The sequence below is a fragment of the Pocillopora verrucosa genome, chromosome 14 (assembly GCF_036669915.1).
Source record: "Pocillopora verrucosa isolate sample1 chromosome 14, ASM3666991v2, whole genome shotgun sequence".
Classification (NCBI taxonomy): Eukaryota; Metazoa; Cnidaria; class Anthozoa; order Scleractinia; family Pocilloporidae; genus Pocillopora; species Pocillopora verrucosa.
Genome location: NC_089325.1, coordinates 7,565,485 through 7,580,557, shown reverse-complemented (window position 1 = coordinate 7,580,557; position 15,073 = coordinate 7,565,485). Strand labels below are relative to the sequence as shown.

Sequence of the window (15,073 nt, the reverse complement as noted above, 5' to 3'; positions counted from 1 at the left end):
GAGTTAACGTGCTCATGCCAAATTTTTTCAACCATATATGATCATAACTGCGCTTGCGCGAGCTTTATTGATAGAAAACGACAGGAAACCGACTTACAGACTTAAAATGCTTTATTTTGGTTACATTTATCGAGCTGTTCGATTTGCTACTTCATTACGGAAAATAAACTCGCTACAAGCTATACTATATACTCTTCATCATCGCAGCAATAGTTTTCTATGAATATTTGTCTTTACAGGCCAAGCAAATAATGTGCCCTAGAAACAGACTCCGTCATCTTGTAGCAGCCGCTCATTCCCACACTTCCTCCCGTTACAATGATAACATCTTCACGGAAGTGCGTCATTCCGGCGATATTGCTAAGTAGCGCTAAGGATCCTGATCAGGAAACAGGTGATCCAATTTATAACGGTTGATATTCGCAATTCTTTACCAGCGTCCTCTTTTCCTTTTCTTTCTTTTTATTTCAACCAAAAATAACAGAAACTAAAGCGTACTGTACAACTATAACCAAGCTGGTAAACTAGCCTTTCTTGTCAGATTTCTACTCATGGGCGAATAGAATAAAGTGACTCTCGACAAAAATTTGCGCACGTCCTCGGCTTCTGCCACATCAACAGGCATTTGTTTCTTGCCGTCCAACGCGCGCACATCAGCCTCGCAACGTAACAAATACTTGACGATTTCAAGGTACCCTTCGCTGGCTGCGTAGTGTAAAGGAGTCCATCCTTGTCCATCTTTCTTGTTCACATTCGCTCCAAGTTCTATCAAAGCTTTTACACTCCTGAAATTACCATCAAGAACACACTGTGTAAGCGCAGTCATCCCAGATGCAGTAATGGCGTCCAATTCGACTACTTTTCCAGCTCGACGTAGGAAATCAATAACCTTCTTTCCTTCTGTAAACTCCGAATCTAATGATTCCTTACTGCAAGCGATTTGGAACATTAAATCGAAAGGTTGTGGACACGATCTCACCCTGTGAACTGCTACTTTACCTTTCGGTTTTTGAGCCGTTGAGGTTGTGTCCATGCCTGTTCTGATGTTTTTTTGTATTGACAGGAGGCGTACTCGCTTGACTTACTTTAAACTGCGCTTTCGGTGCCGTTAATCTTCAAGGTAAATGGGTAAACTCGTTTGGGCAATGAAATTAAAGATAAATAGACGTAGTGACCTCTTTATCACTAAGAGTCAAATCCGCATCACGCAATTGAAATCATCCATAATTAATTTAAAACATTCCGCATTTGTTACCACTTATCCTGTATCGGCACAAGTGCGCTGTCAGTGGTTACTGTTGCATTACAAAAATCCTTGACGCTTCATGTGTTAAACAGCTGAACAGTTTCACTCTGAGACATTTGGGTTCAGTAAGAAAACAACTAAAGTTAATGTAGTGTTTATGTTTGTTTATCATAATTGAACGCTATGCCGCTAAAGTAGTCTAAAATGTAAACTTGGCTCTGAGAGTAATTGTTTAAGTTGATCATAAGCTGATCTGAAAACATAAGATAAGGATGGACGATCGTTTTCCAAAAAACAAAACTTCCCTTTCAGCTCACGGGAAAGAGGAACTGTCTGCTCGCAAAACATTTTTTTTCTTCTATTGATTTCTGATCTTTTTTTAACTTTCATTGCTATATCAGCAAGCTGGTGTAAATATTTAAATCTATGCGAGACAAAACAGTAAAATTGAATACAAGATAAGAACAGAATATGGCCGAGAAAGTACTTTTAAACTAGCGCTGGAAATCTCAGTCACGTTTTTATTACTTAAGTTTGTACTTATACACGTCGAAAAAAAACTGCCTACAAGCATGTACCAGACTAAACAGCTTATCAGACTCCAAAGCTAATCCTATATTTTACTTTCACTGATATCAGGCTTCTTTTATGTCAATTGTTACAGTATCTGCGCACATATAGAAATAAGTCTTTTCTAAACACAGACGATGTTTTGATAGACATTCATTAGTGCATTGTCATAAAATATTTATGTTGCAAAAAAAAAGAGCAAACCGCCGGCAACTGAATTCATAAATTTAGTGAGTGCCTTCAAGCGTCTGAACTGTTCAGAGTAAATTCTTTTAACTGTTAATATTTTTGTGCGGGATAGATTGAATACCAGTATTAGCGGACTAAAAGAGAGCGGTGATCAATTTTGCACTCACTGTGCACCTATTAATTGGGGGCACGAAATTTTTCGGCTGTTGCAATAGCGCAGCCGACTGACCGAATCAATCGAGCAATGCATTCATGTCCCTCGTGGCTTCCCAGTAGCAACGGAAGTTTAAAAAAATTCCGCCAAATATAATCTAACCCCCAGGCAAACCGATCTCAAATCAAAGATTGTCGTTCTAAATGGCTCGTGGATTCCGTGCAAGGCAGCGTCACATTCAAATAGGAAGTATAAAATGATACATGGTCAAATACAAGAAGCATAGCTTTATCGAAAACTTCCAAGTATTGATACTAAATAATTTTTTACCACTTTCGTTGGCCAGTATCAGAAGTAACGCGTATTGAATTAGATACGGTTGCTTTGATAAGTCTTTGTTAACTCGTAGTTAAAAATATTATAAATGTAAGTATAAATCAAATATTGAAATAATGGGCTACTTATTTAGTACAGTATAAGTTTGACTAGGAAAACAGTTTCACTTTCTTACCACGATAAACTTATTTTAAAGTTCCTGTCATTATCGGAAAGGTTATCGTCATTAGGAATCGTTCAAACCTTCTTTGTTATTCGACCGGTCTTCCCTTTTGGTTAGGATAGGATATCTAATTGCTATTTATAACTAGTACACTGGATCACGTGGTGTGGGATTGAAAGCATACCCGTGAAAATTTAGCGATTTTTTCTCGAAACTGCAGTTTTAAAAAATTACAGGCTAGCATAGAATTCTATAACTTCGTCCGAACTGCCACTGGAGGATCAGACGAATATGATGTTTAGGCATACGGCCAGATAAGCGAATTCACTATAAATGCACGACAGAGGAGACAACAATACTTGGAAACATCTAAGCTAAGAAATGTAGGGCAACAAAGAATTTGCAAATTTTGTAGACCAGCGAAAGAAAAAAATTAAAGGGAGAAGGAATAGTTTACTGTATTTAACTCCTGTTGTTTTATCGTATAATGGTTACACTGTTTTGATGGAGACTATTCAATACCTTTGTAAAATCTAGCCTCGTTTTCAGCTAATTCATCCTCGTTTCCAGAAGGACCAGGCTAGGATGGACCCTGGGAACGAGATTTGCTGTCCCTCCAAATATGGTGACGTCATTTGGATATGCTTGAGTGACTCCTGGCAAAATGATGTCTGCTTATGGCGGGAATAGTATAGCAAGATGAAAATATAGCTGTTTTTTCCAGGGAAAATGCCTTGGAATTATGTTCAATGTGATTTCAAAACCAAGATTGATGTTTAGGCGACACACGTGCAAGATTTGGTATGGATTCGACAGCGAAAAAAGACAGAAAGAGCGCCGACGTTGTCGACGGTAAGACCTCGCCTCCATTTGTCGTTTCGACCATTTGTTTTGTAATTTATGCAAGGATGTGGGATCTTTTAGGCTGCCATAAAAGGCGGGATATTGAACGACTTGTTCTTCTCTCTTAGCTGGCTTATAACTGCAGAGATCTAACCTTACATTCGGCAGATTTTTGCCACATTTAGAATTAATCTTATACTAGTACTAGCACACAATTACTCCCCTCTGTTAGCAAGCTTTGGCGCCCTTGAATTCGTGACTAAACCGCTTCCTTGGGAAAATATATTCACCTACTGATATGTCTGTTTCGTTTTTCGTCATTACAAATTAAGTCAAAGGACATCATTTTGAAGAATTCTAAACGTGATGGTTATGAAAATACGCAGTACAAAACGTCGATCGGTGCAATTATACGGTGGGTTGAGCACACCGCACGGTTTTGCATGTTTTGGTATTGTTTGTTATCGGGTTTCAAACCATGTGATTTAACTCGGAAGCGAATGTATTATTTATGAGATTTAGTTTTTGCCCAAAACATTTCCTTTTAGCACAGTAGTGCTTCTAAGAAAACCTGGTGGGTTTATTTTGTGGGAAGATAAACTCAATTTTATTCTTTTGGTAATGTACATTTGTGACAAAGCTTCACATCTTATTCCGTGTATCGAATTATGTACTTGCGTAATTTTCCGGAGCCAGTAAAATATACGAATTATAACTGATAATGCGGCAATATTTTCAATTGGATGAGTATGTATAGGTTGCATTTAGCCGGTATAACACTCCGTAATGAATTTTTCTATTTTAATACGACTGCAGCCATACTAATCCTGGGGCCTGTTGGTTGAATTAGCATAAAATATTCCAATTTTAACTTCAGTTTCGCTTATTGCGTTGCAGACTGAAATTTTTTTCCCAGCGGTGTTAAAAGGTTTTTGAAGTAAATACTTCTGGAAATTGTGATATTTTCAAATTGATTTGTGTTTGGGGATCATGAAGTTTACCTTTACCAGCTGTGTGATTTGTTCAGCAGTGATGATATTGTGCCAAAACATATGCCTGTCTCTGTAAGGTGACCTCATGTAGTTTGGAGGGGGGTTCGATACTGTGATCCTGAAACTGCTCTTATCAAGCGATTTCTTCTAACTTGTGTGATAGTATCACGAAAAAATGTCACAGCCAATTAGTTTGAGGGGCTGGATTTGAAATATTGATGTATCTCAGGTCCAAATCCTCTATCTGTTCTTTTTCTTGTTTGTGAAAACAAATTCTTCACAGCATAATTTTTAAAAATATGCATGTTATTTTCTCTATTTGTTGTGAATATTTAGCACAGAGTTGTTATACGCATCAAGACCAAAACAGAAGTATTTTTGCTTTGTTATGTTTCCTCCATTTTCTAACAGACACCAGGCATAATAAACTTATTTATAGTATTGTTAAGTAATTTGAGCAATGTTTCAAAGTTTGTGTCTTTTTTGCTCCTAGACATTGATGTGGATATTGAAAAGAACAAAGCAAGCAAGAAAGCCAAGCAAGGAGAAATAAAGGGGTAATTTTTCACAGACAAAAAACTCTGAACCTCTTTTGGTTTGTTGCATTGTGTTTGAGCAGCCAGTCATCAAGAGAGAAGACCTTAGATGAAAATTTAGTTCAATTATTGGTGCAGTCATCAAACAAAATCAATTTATCATAACTCTTTCATTTTTATACAGTTTGCTGAGTTCAGTGATTGCTGATGAGATTAAAGGTGAGTTGTACTTGTATGACTAAAACTCACTTCAAAGAGGTAATGTTCCTCAACATGTACCTTAGAGAGCTTGGCCTAAAGTTTTTAAGTTGGTTGAGTACATGAAGAATCAAACCTCTGTTATGTAGTCACCCTCTGGAAAGAACCAGAGATTTGAAATGAATGACTGTTTATTTCTGTCTGTTTGTTATTCTACCCCCATTAAACAATTTTTATTTAAACAGCTGTGTTAGTATGATTTCTTAGACATACTTTTAAATGTACCTATAGGATCCTCTCGTCCTCCTTCTCCTGCCAGCTTTTCACTGGAGGGTCGCAAACCTGCAGAGGTAAGAGGTTAAATGTGTAGTTTTACCTAACTCTGCAAGCACTTGTCATTTCCCTGCTGATTATGGTAATAGGATCTTAGGAGTGATCAACGAAATCAGAAGATTGCAAAGTGAGAGTCTACTTTGTCGTTATGATTTGTCAAATTTTAAAGGGAAACTTACTTGGGTGTGACCACACCAAACTGTACTAAATGGTTGAAAAGTGGAGCATGTTCCTTTGAAGACTTATCTTTTTGTAATTTTGCAATGTACTGTTACAGATTTTTCGCACTGATCTGATAAGTGCAATGAAACTGCCAGATCATCAGAATTTAAGTCCAGAGAACTATGTAACCATATCAGATCAATGGAGACAAGAATGGGAGAGAGGTGTACAGGTAATCAAATTATTCAAAATATTTGCTATCTACATGTTGTCGATGTGTTATTTGTATAACCTGGTAGAATGAACTTTTGTATTCTTTTACTTGTGTGTAAAAGATTGTCTCCCATTTCTTTAACTTATTTATTTCTTTGTTTTTGAAAATTGCCAAATGCTTTTATATTTCTAATCAGGTTCCTGTTTATCCAGAAGGGGTTTTTCAGCCATCATTTAGGTGTGTTTATAATTATTTGTATGGTTTAGTTTGATTGTTGAGATTAATTTGATATCATCCAAGAGATGAAGGAAGTTTGTGTTTCTCTTTTAGGGTAGTTTCTGATTAACCTGTTTTCTTTAATCCTACAGAATGGTGGAAACTCCTTACAAGAGATCAGGGAACTTCAAGCTGTATGTGATTTTAAATATTTTTAGCTAATTTATTGCTAGAATAAGCAGAGAGAGATAATCACAGTTTAAAGAATCATTTAATTGTTTAAACATGCTGGATAATCTTTCTGTCTCTAAATATTGATAAAAGAAGGATTTATTCAGGTACTGAAGTAATTGATTTTTGTACATATTACACTCAACCTTTCACATCCTAACATCAGTATGTACATTCCTCAAACTGTTTTCTATGAATTTCTTATATTAAAGACAAGGTGAATATGTGCAACAGTTGGGAGCTTCTTTGGTTGGCAATATTTCCTTTTTCCTTGTGATTTAAATGTTTACTTATGTGATGTTGCTGTTAGAAGGAACTAGATTCCTGTCACACTTAAGGATTATATGAAAATATTTACTATAATTGAAATTTAACACAGGTGTTTTTTTTCCATTTCTAAAGGCCAGGGAAACTACTTTCAACTCCAAGCAAAACACGAGGTAGACCACCAGGGTCAAGGTGTCCATATGACTTGGGAAGAATGGATGTAGAATGGTTAATAACTTTAAATAGATCTCGGCGGAACAAAGGTTTGATGGAATTAGAGGAGTCAACTATGGAAAAGGCTTTAGCATACATTGAGAACAAGGTAACATCTGAGACTTAAGTCACATAATAAATTGAGAAAATATTAACCAACTGAAATGAAGGGTGAAATGTAGTTTAAACCTTTTTTAACACTCGAAAGTGTCAAACTTACAACTTCTCCTTACAATATCCATACTTTATCCAGCAAACAGGTAATGAGAATGCTTAATCTTATCTTCTAGAAGTTGTTATCTTCGACCAACACAAAATTCTCAAAACTAATCTACAAGGAAATGTGTAGCAGCAAGAGGGGAAAATTGACAATCAGATCATGAGAGTTAAAGGGTTAAGGTTGTAATTGTTGCTGAAAATTGTGCTGAACTCTATGATATACAGTTATATTACATTTATCAGGCTAGTCAGATAAAATCTAACACTGAATCTTAATTGTAGTGTTATGACAACATGGGGCATGCTATAGCCACTCAAGAAGGACTAAGTATTGAGTATGATGAGGATGTCTGCTGTGATATCTGCCAGTCTGTAAGTATCATTCAAGTTTGTACAATATACAATAGATAAAGATGAAGATGACAGCCAAACTGAAAAGATATTTGTTCAACATGCTTTTTATTTAAATGCTTCATGCATATTAAGTTAGTAAGTGATTATCCTACTCTGACATCTTGAAGGTGAAGTAAAGAGGCCCTTTGCAAAATGCCAAGTTTTTCTTTTAAGTCTTTGGTGTTGTTAGAATCGTTCATTTAAATTCCAGAGGTGATTAAGGATTGACATCTTCATTTCTTAAACAAGTCAACAATTAGGCAATCTTTATAGCTTTAGGGTTTATAGCGGTTAAAAGAAGTAAATTTGAATGAAAGTATATTGCAACAAGAAGGAATAATTTCTATTTTAGTTGTTCAAGGGTTGAGAGTCAAGAATGTTACTAATCAGTGGTATGCTTTTGAAATTACAGCCTGATAGTGAGGAATTAAATGAGATGGTGTTCTGTGATTCTTGTGACATCTGTGTCCATCAGGCGTGTTATGGAATCCAGAACATTCCAGCTGGTAGCTGGCTTTGTTATCCATGCCTTAAGGGTTTCAAGAATTGCCAGTGTATATTCTGCTCTCTCTCTGGTGGTGCTATGAAAAGAACTAAGTAAGCTTATACAGTTCTCAAGTTTATATCTATGTCTCAGAAGCATGATACTATTGACACAAATTTTCCTTTTTTTTTCTTTCTGTTTGTAATGGAAAGACAGGCAATAATGTTTCATTATTTAAAGTTTTCTTCTCATTTCAATATTTAAAAGAATCCTTTAGCAGATACATTAGGTAAATAGGCATTTACCCATTAGTCAGAGGGTTTAATCTTGATATAACACCAAATTCTCCCAACTAATTTACAAGTTAATTTATAGCAGGTAGGACATAGAATTACAGATCAGATTTATGGTGTTAAGAGTTTACCTCATTATCTTAACTATCATTTTGCATCAGAAAAAGACCTCTCTCTCTCTCTTTGAATAAGAAAGGAAATGAAAGCAATGCAGCAGAGGATAGTAAATTTATTATAGACTAGAGGAAAGTTGAGAATCTTGAGTCTGATAACTACTGGCAGTTTAATTTCTTTTACATTTATTTTGATCACTTGAAAGGAAAAACATGCTATGACTTTGACTTCGTTTACCTTTCTTTCCAGGAATAACAAAGGTTGGGCACATGTTAGTTGTGCCTTATGGATTCCTGAAGTTGGGTTTGGAAATGTTTCCAAAATGGAACCAATCAACAGAATAGAGAACATTCCAGTGAGTTCAGTTCCAATCTATGATTTGTAGTATTTTGTTTCTTCTTTGCAGTATTTAAAATAACATTGTTCCATGTATCTAATAATTTCTAGGCCAGCAGATGGAATCTAGTGTGTTCATTGTGCCGTGACAAGGTTGGAGCTTGTATCCAGTGCACAGTAAGTCTGGTTCTCATCATAGCAAACAGTGTAACTTTGTACATGTATGTTTTCAAGTTTCTGTGTAAGTGTATGGGCAATGATTGTTAGCTGATCCAATAACAAATTTTCCAAACTAACAACATAAGACAGCAACAAAATTACCACTGCAATCTTGGGAGTGAAAGTAAAGTTATACAGGCCACCCAAAGACAATAGTTAATCAGCTGTAGCAGCCAAGCCCTACTAGAGCACAGCTACATACAACTACTGTTTTGTTTCTCAAATTCTATAAGAGATGTAAACTTGTTCAATAGCTAAGCTGTAGGTGTTTTCTTTTCGTTTTGCATTTTTTTGTTAGGTTAAAACTTGTGTGACAGCTTTTCATGTGACATGCGGGTTCAAGCATGGTCTTGAAATGAGGACTGTGTTGGATGACACTGCCACAGATGGTGTCAGACACATTGTGAGTATCCTCTGATTTTGTTTGTCAAGAAATCCAACATGATTGGGAATTTACTGTTTTCATACCTGCTATTTAGTAAAATTATAGTTATCTGATTGTTTGGGATGGCAGCCCACAATTCAAGGGAATTGACAAAATTGATGCCAACCAGATTTCTGCATTTTTGTTGAAAGTTTTCATGTGGTTGATAAAAAAAATCTATCCATTGCTTTGCTTTTTCAACCTTTTTTAACCATACTATAATATTAAGGGTGGTAGAATGTTTTGTTATTACTTGCCTTTCGTGATATAGGCAATTGTGGGATTCTATGTAACAAGCATTATTTCCACTTAATGACTGAAATCAAATTGTGTTCTGCAGAGTTATTGCACCAAGCACAGCCACAAAAGCAAATCACCCAACAAGAAAACTAGGGATGAGGACACAGGAACTCCCTCGACCTCAGAGGATGCAGAGAATTTGAGACAGAAGAGGTAAACCCACTGATTATTTTGTGTGGTTTTATAGAAATGGGGATGAAAAAATGACCATAGGACAAAAGAGGGTTGTAGTAAAAAAATTTTTTAGAGAAGAGGATGACTTTTTTTTTTTTTTTTTTCATTTGGGCATGCACCTTGGGATCACAGTGAATTTAAAACAAAATAACATGGTTACAAAGAATTCTTAGTGTTGTGTGTGATTTGATCACACATTAAAGAGGCCTATGTTTATGTTTTAAGAAGAGTCCCTTGAACTTTGGTTTTTTCTACCATTATGGTTGATTCCATAGAGGCAGTATTCAACAAAAAAGATAAACTCAAAATAAAAGATATCAGGTAGTGCACTGGTTGAACTGAAAAACCTGTAAAGTCTAGAATAATGTTCACAAATTTTGAATAAAACGAGGAATTTTTATTACTTTTCGTTGTCAACTCCGTTTAGACTAAAGCAAATGGAGGAAGAGTTTTACAAGTTTGTTACCCCTGCCGAGATTGCGAAAGACCTCAACCTTCCCAAAGAATTGGCTACCAAGATACATAAGTACTGGGCGCTCAAGAGAAAGGTATTACTTCTTTCAAAAGTTTATTTTTTTTATTAGGTGTCGTTTAGTGATTATACTCATACAACAAAATTTTTGGGTTTATCAGGCACAAGACGATATTCCTCTTCTGCCACCCACCCTCCAACAACAGGAAAAACTCTCAGGGAAACAGGTGAGAAATAAAGAGATTTACTCAAAATTGTATTAACCCTTCACAAGTTAACATCACATTAACATCATCATGCAAATTCTCCATGCTGTTCTCTATACATTTCCTAAGTTGCTAACAAAGAGAATTCGTGTAATTTTAGTTAGTGATCATTTCCTTTACTCTCGGTACTTTAATGTTTGATTCAGAGGTCATATTGTAGGGAGAAATTAGATGCTGGTCACTCTTAGGGTCAAAGGGTTGCTGTGTATCGGAATCTTGTAATAGACTTTTTTTTTATGATGTTTAGCCAGCAAGTCGAGAAGCCCCTCATCGGCGCTGAGCACGAGCGTTTTTTGCCCGCGAATAAGTTAAAGGCCTGGAACAGAGCGAGCTCGTGACAAGTCTGCAAGGGATCTGACACTAATAATCAGTACCAGACCCACAAAAGTTGAAATCATTGTCATAAATGTCTAATTTGTCCAGCTCGCCTAGTGTCCATTATGTCGATGGAACTTCTAAGTTCTATGTAGAAATGAAGTTCCTTCTTCATTGCTCTTTTTCTCATCAGGGCGCCGTTAATTCCTCCACCAATCTTCAGGCACAGTTAGAGAGGATTCTGAAATTACGGTGCAACCTCGAGAAGGTGAGTAGATTGAATTCATCATTAGCACATGTTGACTTAACTTGAATACTGTAAAATGTTCTCGGTTAAATACCAGCCCCTGCGAATAGCTGTTAGACATCGCCTCGCTTTATGGTTGGTGTGTTTTGGCCTCAGAACTCTCTTACCACTCACCACTTTAAACTTCCTTTAAGAATTCTGACCGCACAGGAAGTTTGACGGTCGGCTGTGCGGGACAACATTCAGTTTACCCTTTGCATACCCTCTTAGGAATATACTGTAGAGCTCTGTTTTCTGGAAACTCCTAAAGACGTATTTGACCTGATATACCAGAGATTTTTTAGGTGTTAGGAAACAAAGATACACCAGAGAAAAAAATTTAGGGATGCGAGGAAAAGAAAGTCTGGACTGACTACTCAGGGTAGACTGCTACATACTCCTTCCATAATGTCTTCCTGATCTAATCCCTTGCGAAACTCGATAATTTTATTTTGCATCAAAAGTCATTTTAGGCCTTAATCCACGCAACATTTAATGTGTGTCAATTTTGTTCTCTGTGTGTGTGTCAATCTCACACCTTTTCTTTTCCAGTTGCGCAACCTGTGTTACATGGTGACCAAGCGAGAAAAGATGCGGCGCGAGTTGTACCGCGCTCGGGAGGAAGTATTCTGGCAAGAGCATGCGGTGCTGACGGACGACTCCTCTGACCTGGATGACAACGCTGTACAACGGGTGTTAACCATGTGTAAGGATAACTTCAGTGGTGACGGCAGCCTCCCCGCTGCAGTAGAAGGTGGCTGCCCGGCAGAGTCTGCTCTGTCCTTTAGAGTTAGCAGTACGGCGGATTCTTCCAGTACGACCAGCAGCTCGGGAGACTGTTCCAGCACAGAGCATAGGTCCGTGAATGGAGAAGGTGACTCGGGAGGTGAGGCCGCTGATGAAGAAGAAACCGAGGAGAGTGAAACAGAAGAAGATTTGTTCTCGTCACCAGCAAGGAGGACGAGAAGTAACAGTCTTCTTGTCAATCCGTCTTGCTTGTCGATAGATTCTGCAGCTGGCTCCAGTAAAGAACCAGAGAGTATAGCCAGCGGAGTTATCGAAACTCCAACTAGAAAAAGAACTAGAGAAAAGACGCAAACCTCCCCTGAAGCGAGTGCGTCCACGCCAAAGCGTGTTCTTAGGAATACTGTACGAGAATCAGAAGAACCTGCCGTAGAACGCGATAGCGTTGAGTCTGAGACACCACGGAGACGAAAAATTCGACATTTGTCTTTTCCAAATGATGCGACAGACAATATAGAAGCTAGTGATAAAGAGACAATTGAGTCGACCGAGGAAGATGGTGCTGTATCACGGAACTCGCGCGCTAGATTTACTCGAACAGGAAATATATCAGGAAAAACAAAAACAGCTGAGATCAGAAGTGAAGGAGAAATGTCAGAGAAATCGGAAGTGGATGAGGAAAGTCGCAAAGAAAACGATCCGCTTAGACAAGAAAACATGGTTGAATTTGATAGGCCAGTGAGAACAGTGAGGGAAGCGAAACGAAAACGGTCTAAAAGCACAACAGCGATTGACGATGACAGGAGAGGTAAGCAAGCTCGAATAACGGACTTCATGGGGCGAAAATCTCCCAACAGGAAGGATTTGAGTGCTCCAAAATCACCGCGAACACGAGCGAACAGAAGAAAAAGCGATTCTGAAGAAAGCGACCGAGTTGCAACAGACTCTGATGCGGATAATTCCAAACGTGCTCCCTCATCAAGGTCGTTTACTAATGGAAGGAAGACCTCAAGCGCCAACAGTTCATGTCCTCACTGCAAGCTTCAACACGATAAACTTGCCAAGTGTAGCTGGCGTTACAAGCAAGGCAGCCACACGGCCGAGTGCGAGGATAACTGGAATAGAAGGGAACTACGGTTAAGAAGCTTCCAGTCGCCCAAATCTCGTGCGCGATGTTCGAGTGTTGTATCACCAAAGCCGCATTGTTGTGGAAGTCTTATGTCAAAGTTTTGTCACGCAACAGTGACATAAAATTGTTATTTCAACTAATTAAGGTCAATATTTGGTTGTGGGTCTTGGAGGAACCTGGGCGTACCATAAATGGTAAAGGTCCGTGAACGGATATCGTGTAACAGAAAGGCCCGATTCAAATGAGCGGTCTTTCGAAAACGCTTTATGAAACCGTCGTCCACGCTCTTCCGCGTTTATGGCGTTCACGCTCATTTTGGCGAGTTAATTAATTTTAGGGGAAGTTGATTGACAAGTTTTCGAAAACATTTCTCACGGAAGGTGTCGTTTTCCAAAGTTTTAATTTTACAGTGTTTCCTTGACCCACAACTAAATAGATAGGGTTTTTTTTTTCTCGTTTAGATCAAGACAACAATTAATAGAAATACCGGAAGTGATAAATAAGTGTTATCAGAATTGACTTAGAAGTATTGTAACTTCATTTTTTTAACTAAAAGCTATAGAAATTGCCAATATTTTTAAAATTTTTCTTGTCAAATACTGTCTGATTGGTACTGTGGTTTAGAACTTGCGATGTGCCATGTGATCTTAATTAATCACTTAACAAAAAAAATGAGATCTTGGTTTATTATCAAGATGTTGTTCTACAATCTGAAATAGTTCTTTTCGAGAGAACGTTGGAAATCCCAGCTTTTTGGTCATCTCCAGAATTTGCCAAGAGTCTTAACCTATTAAAAGTTTTTTTTTTCCAATTTGTACTGGGAAGTTTCGTCTTGTATCAATCTTTTTTCCCAAGAAGTCAGTTATACCCTGTCTTTTGTGAAGCGTTATGCGTGACCCGCGTTACATTCTGGTAGTCTAGATAGGTAGATCACAGGAAACTTTCGTTGCGTTATTATTGGGGTGTTCAAACTTTCGCAACTGGGGTTTGTTCTGTTAGTACGTAATTGTGTGTCAATAAAATTTGCCCTTCGTATTTGTTTGACTCTAACTTGAGGAACTTTTTGTTAAATTGTGAAAAGAGAGAAGTGGATGGGAAAGCCTGCTTTAAAACTGTTCTTGCGTATGTTAGTGCACGCATGTTTCTTTCATAAACATGCAGATAAAACGGAGTTAAATTAAATTTACAGATCGGCTAGCTTCAATTTTCAAGACACAGAAAAGTTTGGCGGAGGAAATGTCAGGAAATGGAAATTCTACCCCGTGTATGTTTCTAGCAAACCACAGGAATTCCAAACTGCAGCTGTGAGATACGGTCAAATTCTCATTAAAAACACCTTACCTTACTTCCACAGTGCATCGCTCGTTGTCTGATCGCTTACTATATTGAAAAGAAGCCGTTTTAGCGAGTTCTCCATTTCTGGGTTTACTAATCCTAAGAAAGTTCTTCTCTTAGGAGCACTTGTAAACCTAGAAATGGATAACTGGCTAAAATGGCCTCGTTGCTACAAAGTAAGCGGTCACAAAACAAGCAGTACACTGCGAAAGTAAGGTAAGATATTTTATTGAGAATTTGGCTGCACTCCACGGTCCAGATAAGTTTACTCTTGCAGTGTTGCACTATCGAGCTTCCCCGACAAAGAACGCTTGCCACGGTAATTGTCGAGATATTTTAGCTGTATTGTGTGACATTTAGATAAGTGATTAGTGTTAGGTGATCTCTTTTCTTTTGATTTCAATCTAGACAATAGAATCAATTAATCAGCCCATATATCGTCGTTGTCTAGGATTTAGGGTGTGTCGCACGTCAGTGATAAAAAGAATAAATCGGTACGTGATCAAAAAAAAGTGAATAAGAAAAATAAAAACCGTGAAGTTTGCGAAGGACAGCCTGGTGTTTTGGCATTCGCAACACAGGCAGATCGTAGGTTTGACCGACACGAGACATACTCTCCACTGATGGATTGATCATCCTACGCCGACAGTGAAGACCTGTGAGACAAACCAAGGGAATGAATGGCGGTAACGGTTAAAACACAGAAG

General features: G+C 37.7%; 2 protein-coding genes across 2 annotated transcripts; one reads left to right on the top strand and one right to left on the bottom strand.

Moving 5' to 3' along the window:
* Nucleotides 1–75: 75 nt before the first annotated feature.
* LOC131776553 (protein phosphatase 1 regulatory subunit 27-like) lies at nucleotides 76–1,216 on the bottom strand. Its single transcript, XM_059092756.2, has one exon. The coding sequence runs from the start codon at nucleotides 1,031–1,033 to the stop codon at nucleotides 506–508; it is 528 nt and encodes a 175-aa protein (XP_058948739.2). The 5' UTR covers nucleotides 1,034–1,216; the 3' UTR covers nucleotides 76–505.
* A 2,103-nt stretch (nucleotides 1,217–3,319) lies between these two features.
* On the top strand, nucleotides 3,320–14,067 carry LOC131776555 (protein Jade-3). The gene is made up of 18 exons (XM_059092759.2): nucleotides 3,320–3,510; nucleotides 4,987–5,050; nucleotides 5,214–5,248; nucleotides 5,519–5,577; nucleotides 5,838–5,954; nucleotides 6,133–6,173; nucleotides 6,305–6,346; nucleotides 6,786–6,972; nucleotides 7,365–7,454; nucleotides 7,888–8,072; nucleotides 8,616–8,721; nucleotides 8,814–8,879; nucleotides 9,220–9,324; nucleotides 9,686–9,798; nucleotides 10,247–10,367; nucleotides 10,453–10,518; nucleotides 11,066–11,140; nucleotides 11,711–14,067. The coding sequence occupies exons 1-18, from the start codon at nucleotides 3,462–3,464 to the stop codon at nucleotides 13,151–13,153; spliced, it is 2,964 nt and encodes a 987-aa protein (XP_058948742.1). The 5' UTR covers nucleotides 3,320–3,461; the 3' UTR covers nucleotides 13,154–14,067.
* The last annotated feature ends 1,006 nt before the right edge of the window (nucleotides 14,068–15,073 follow it).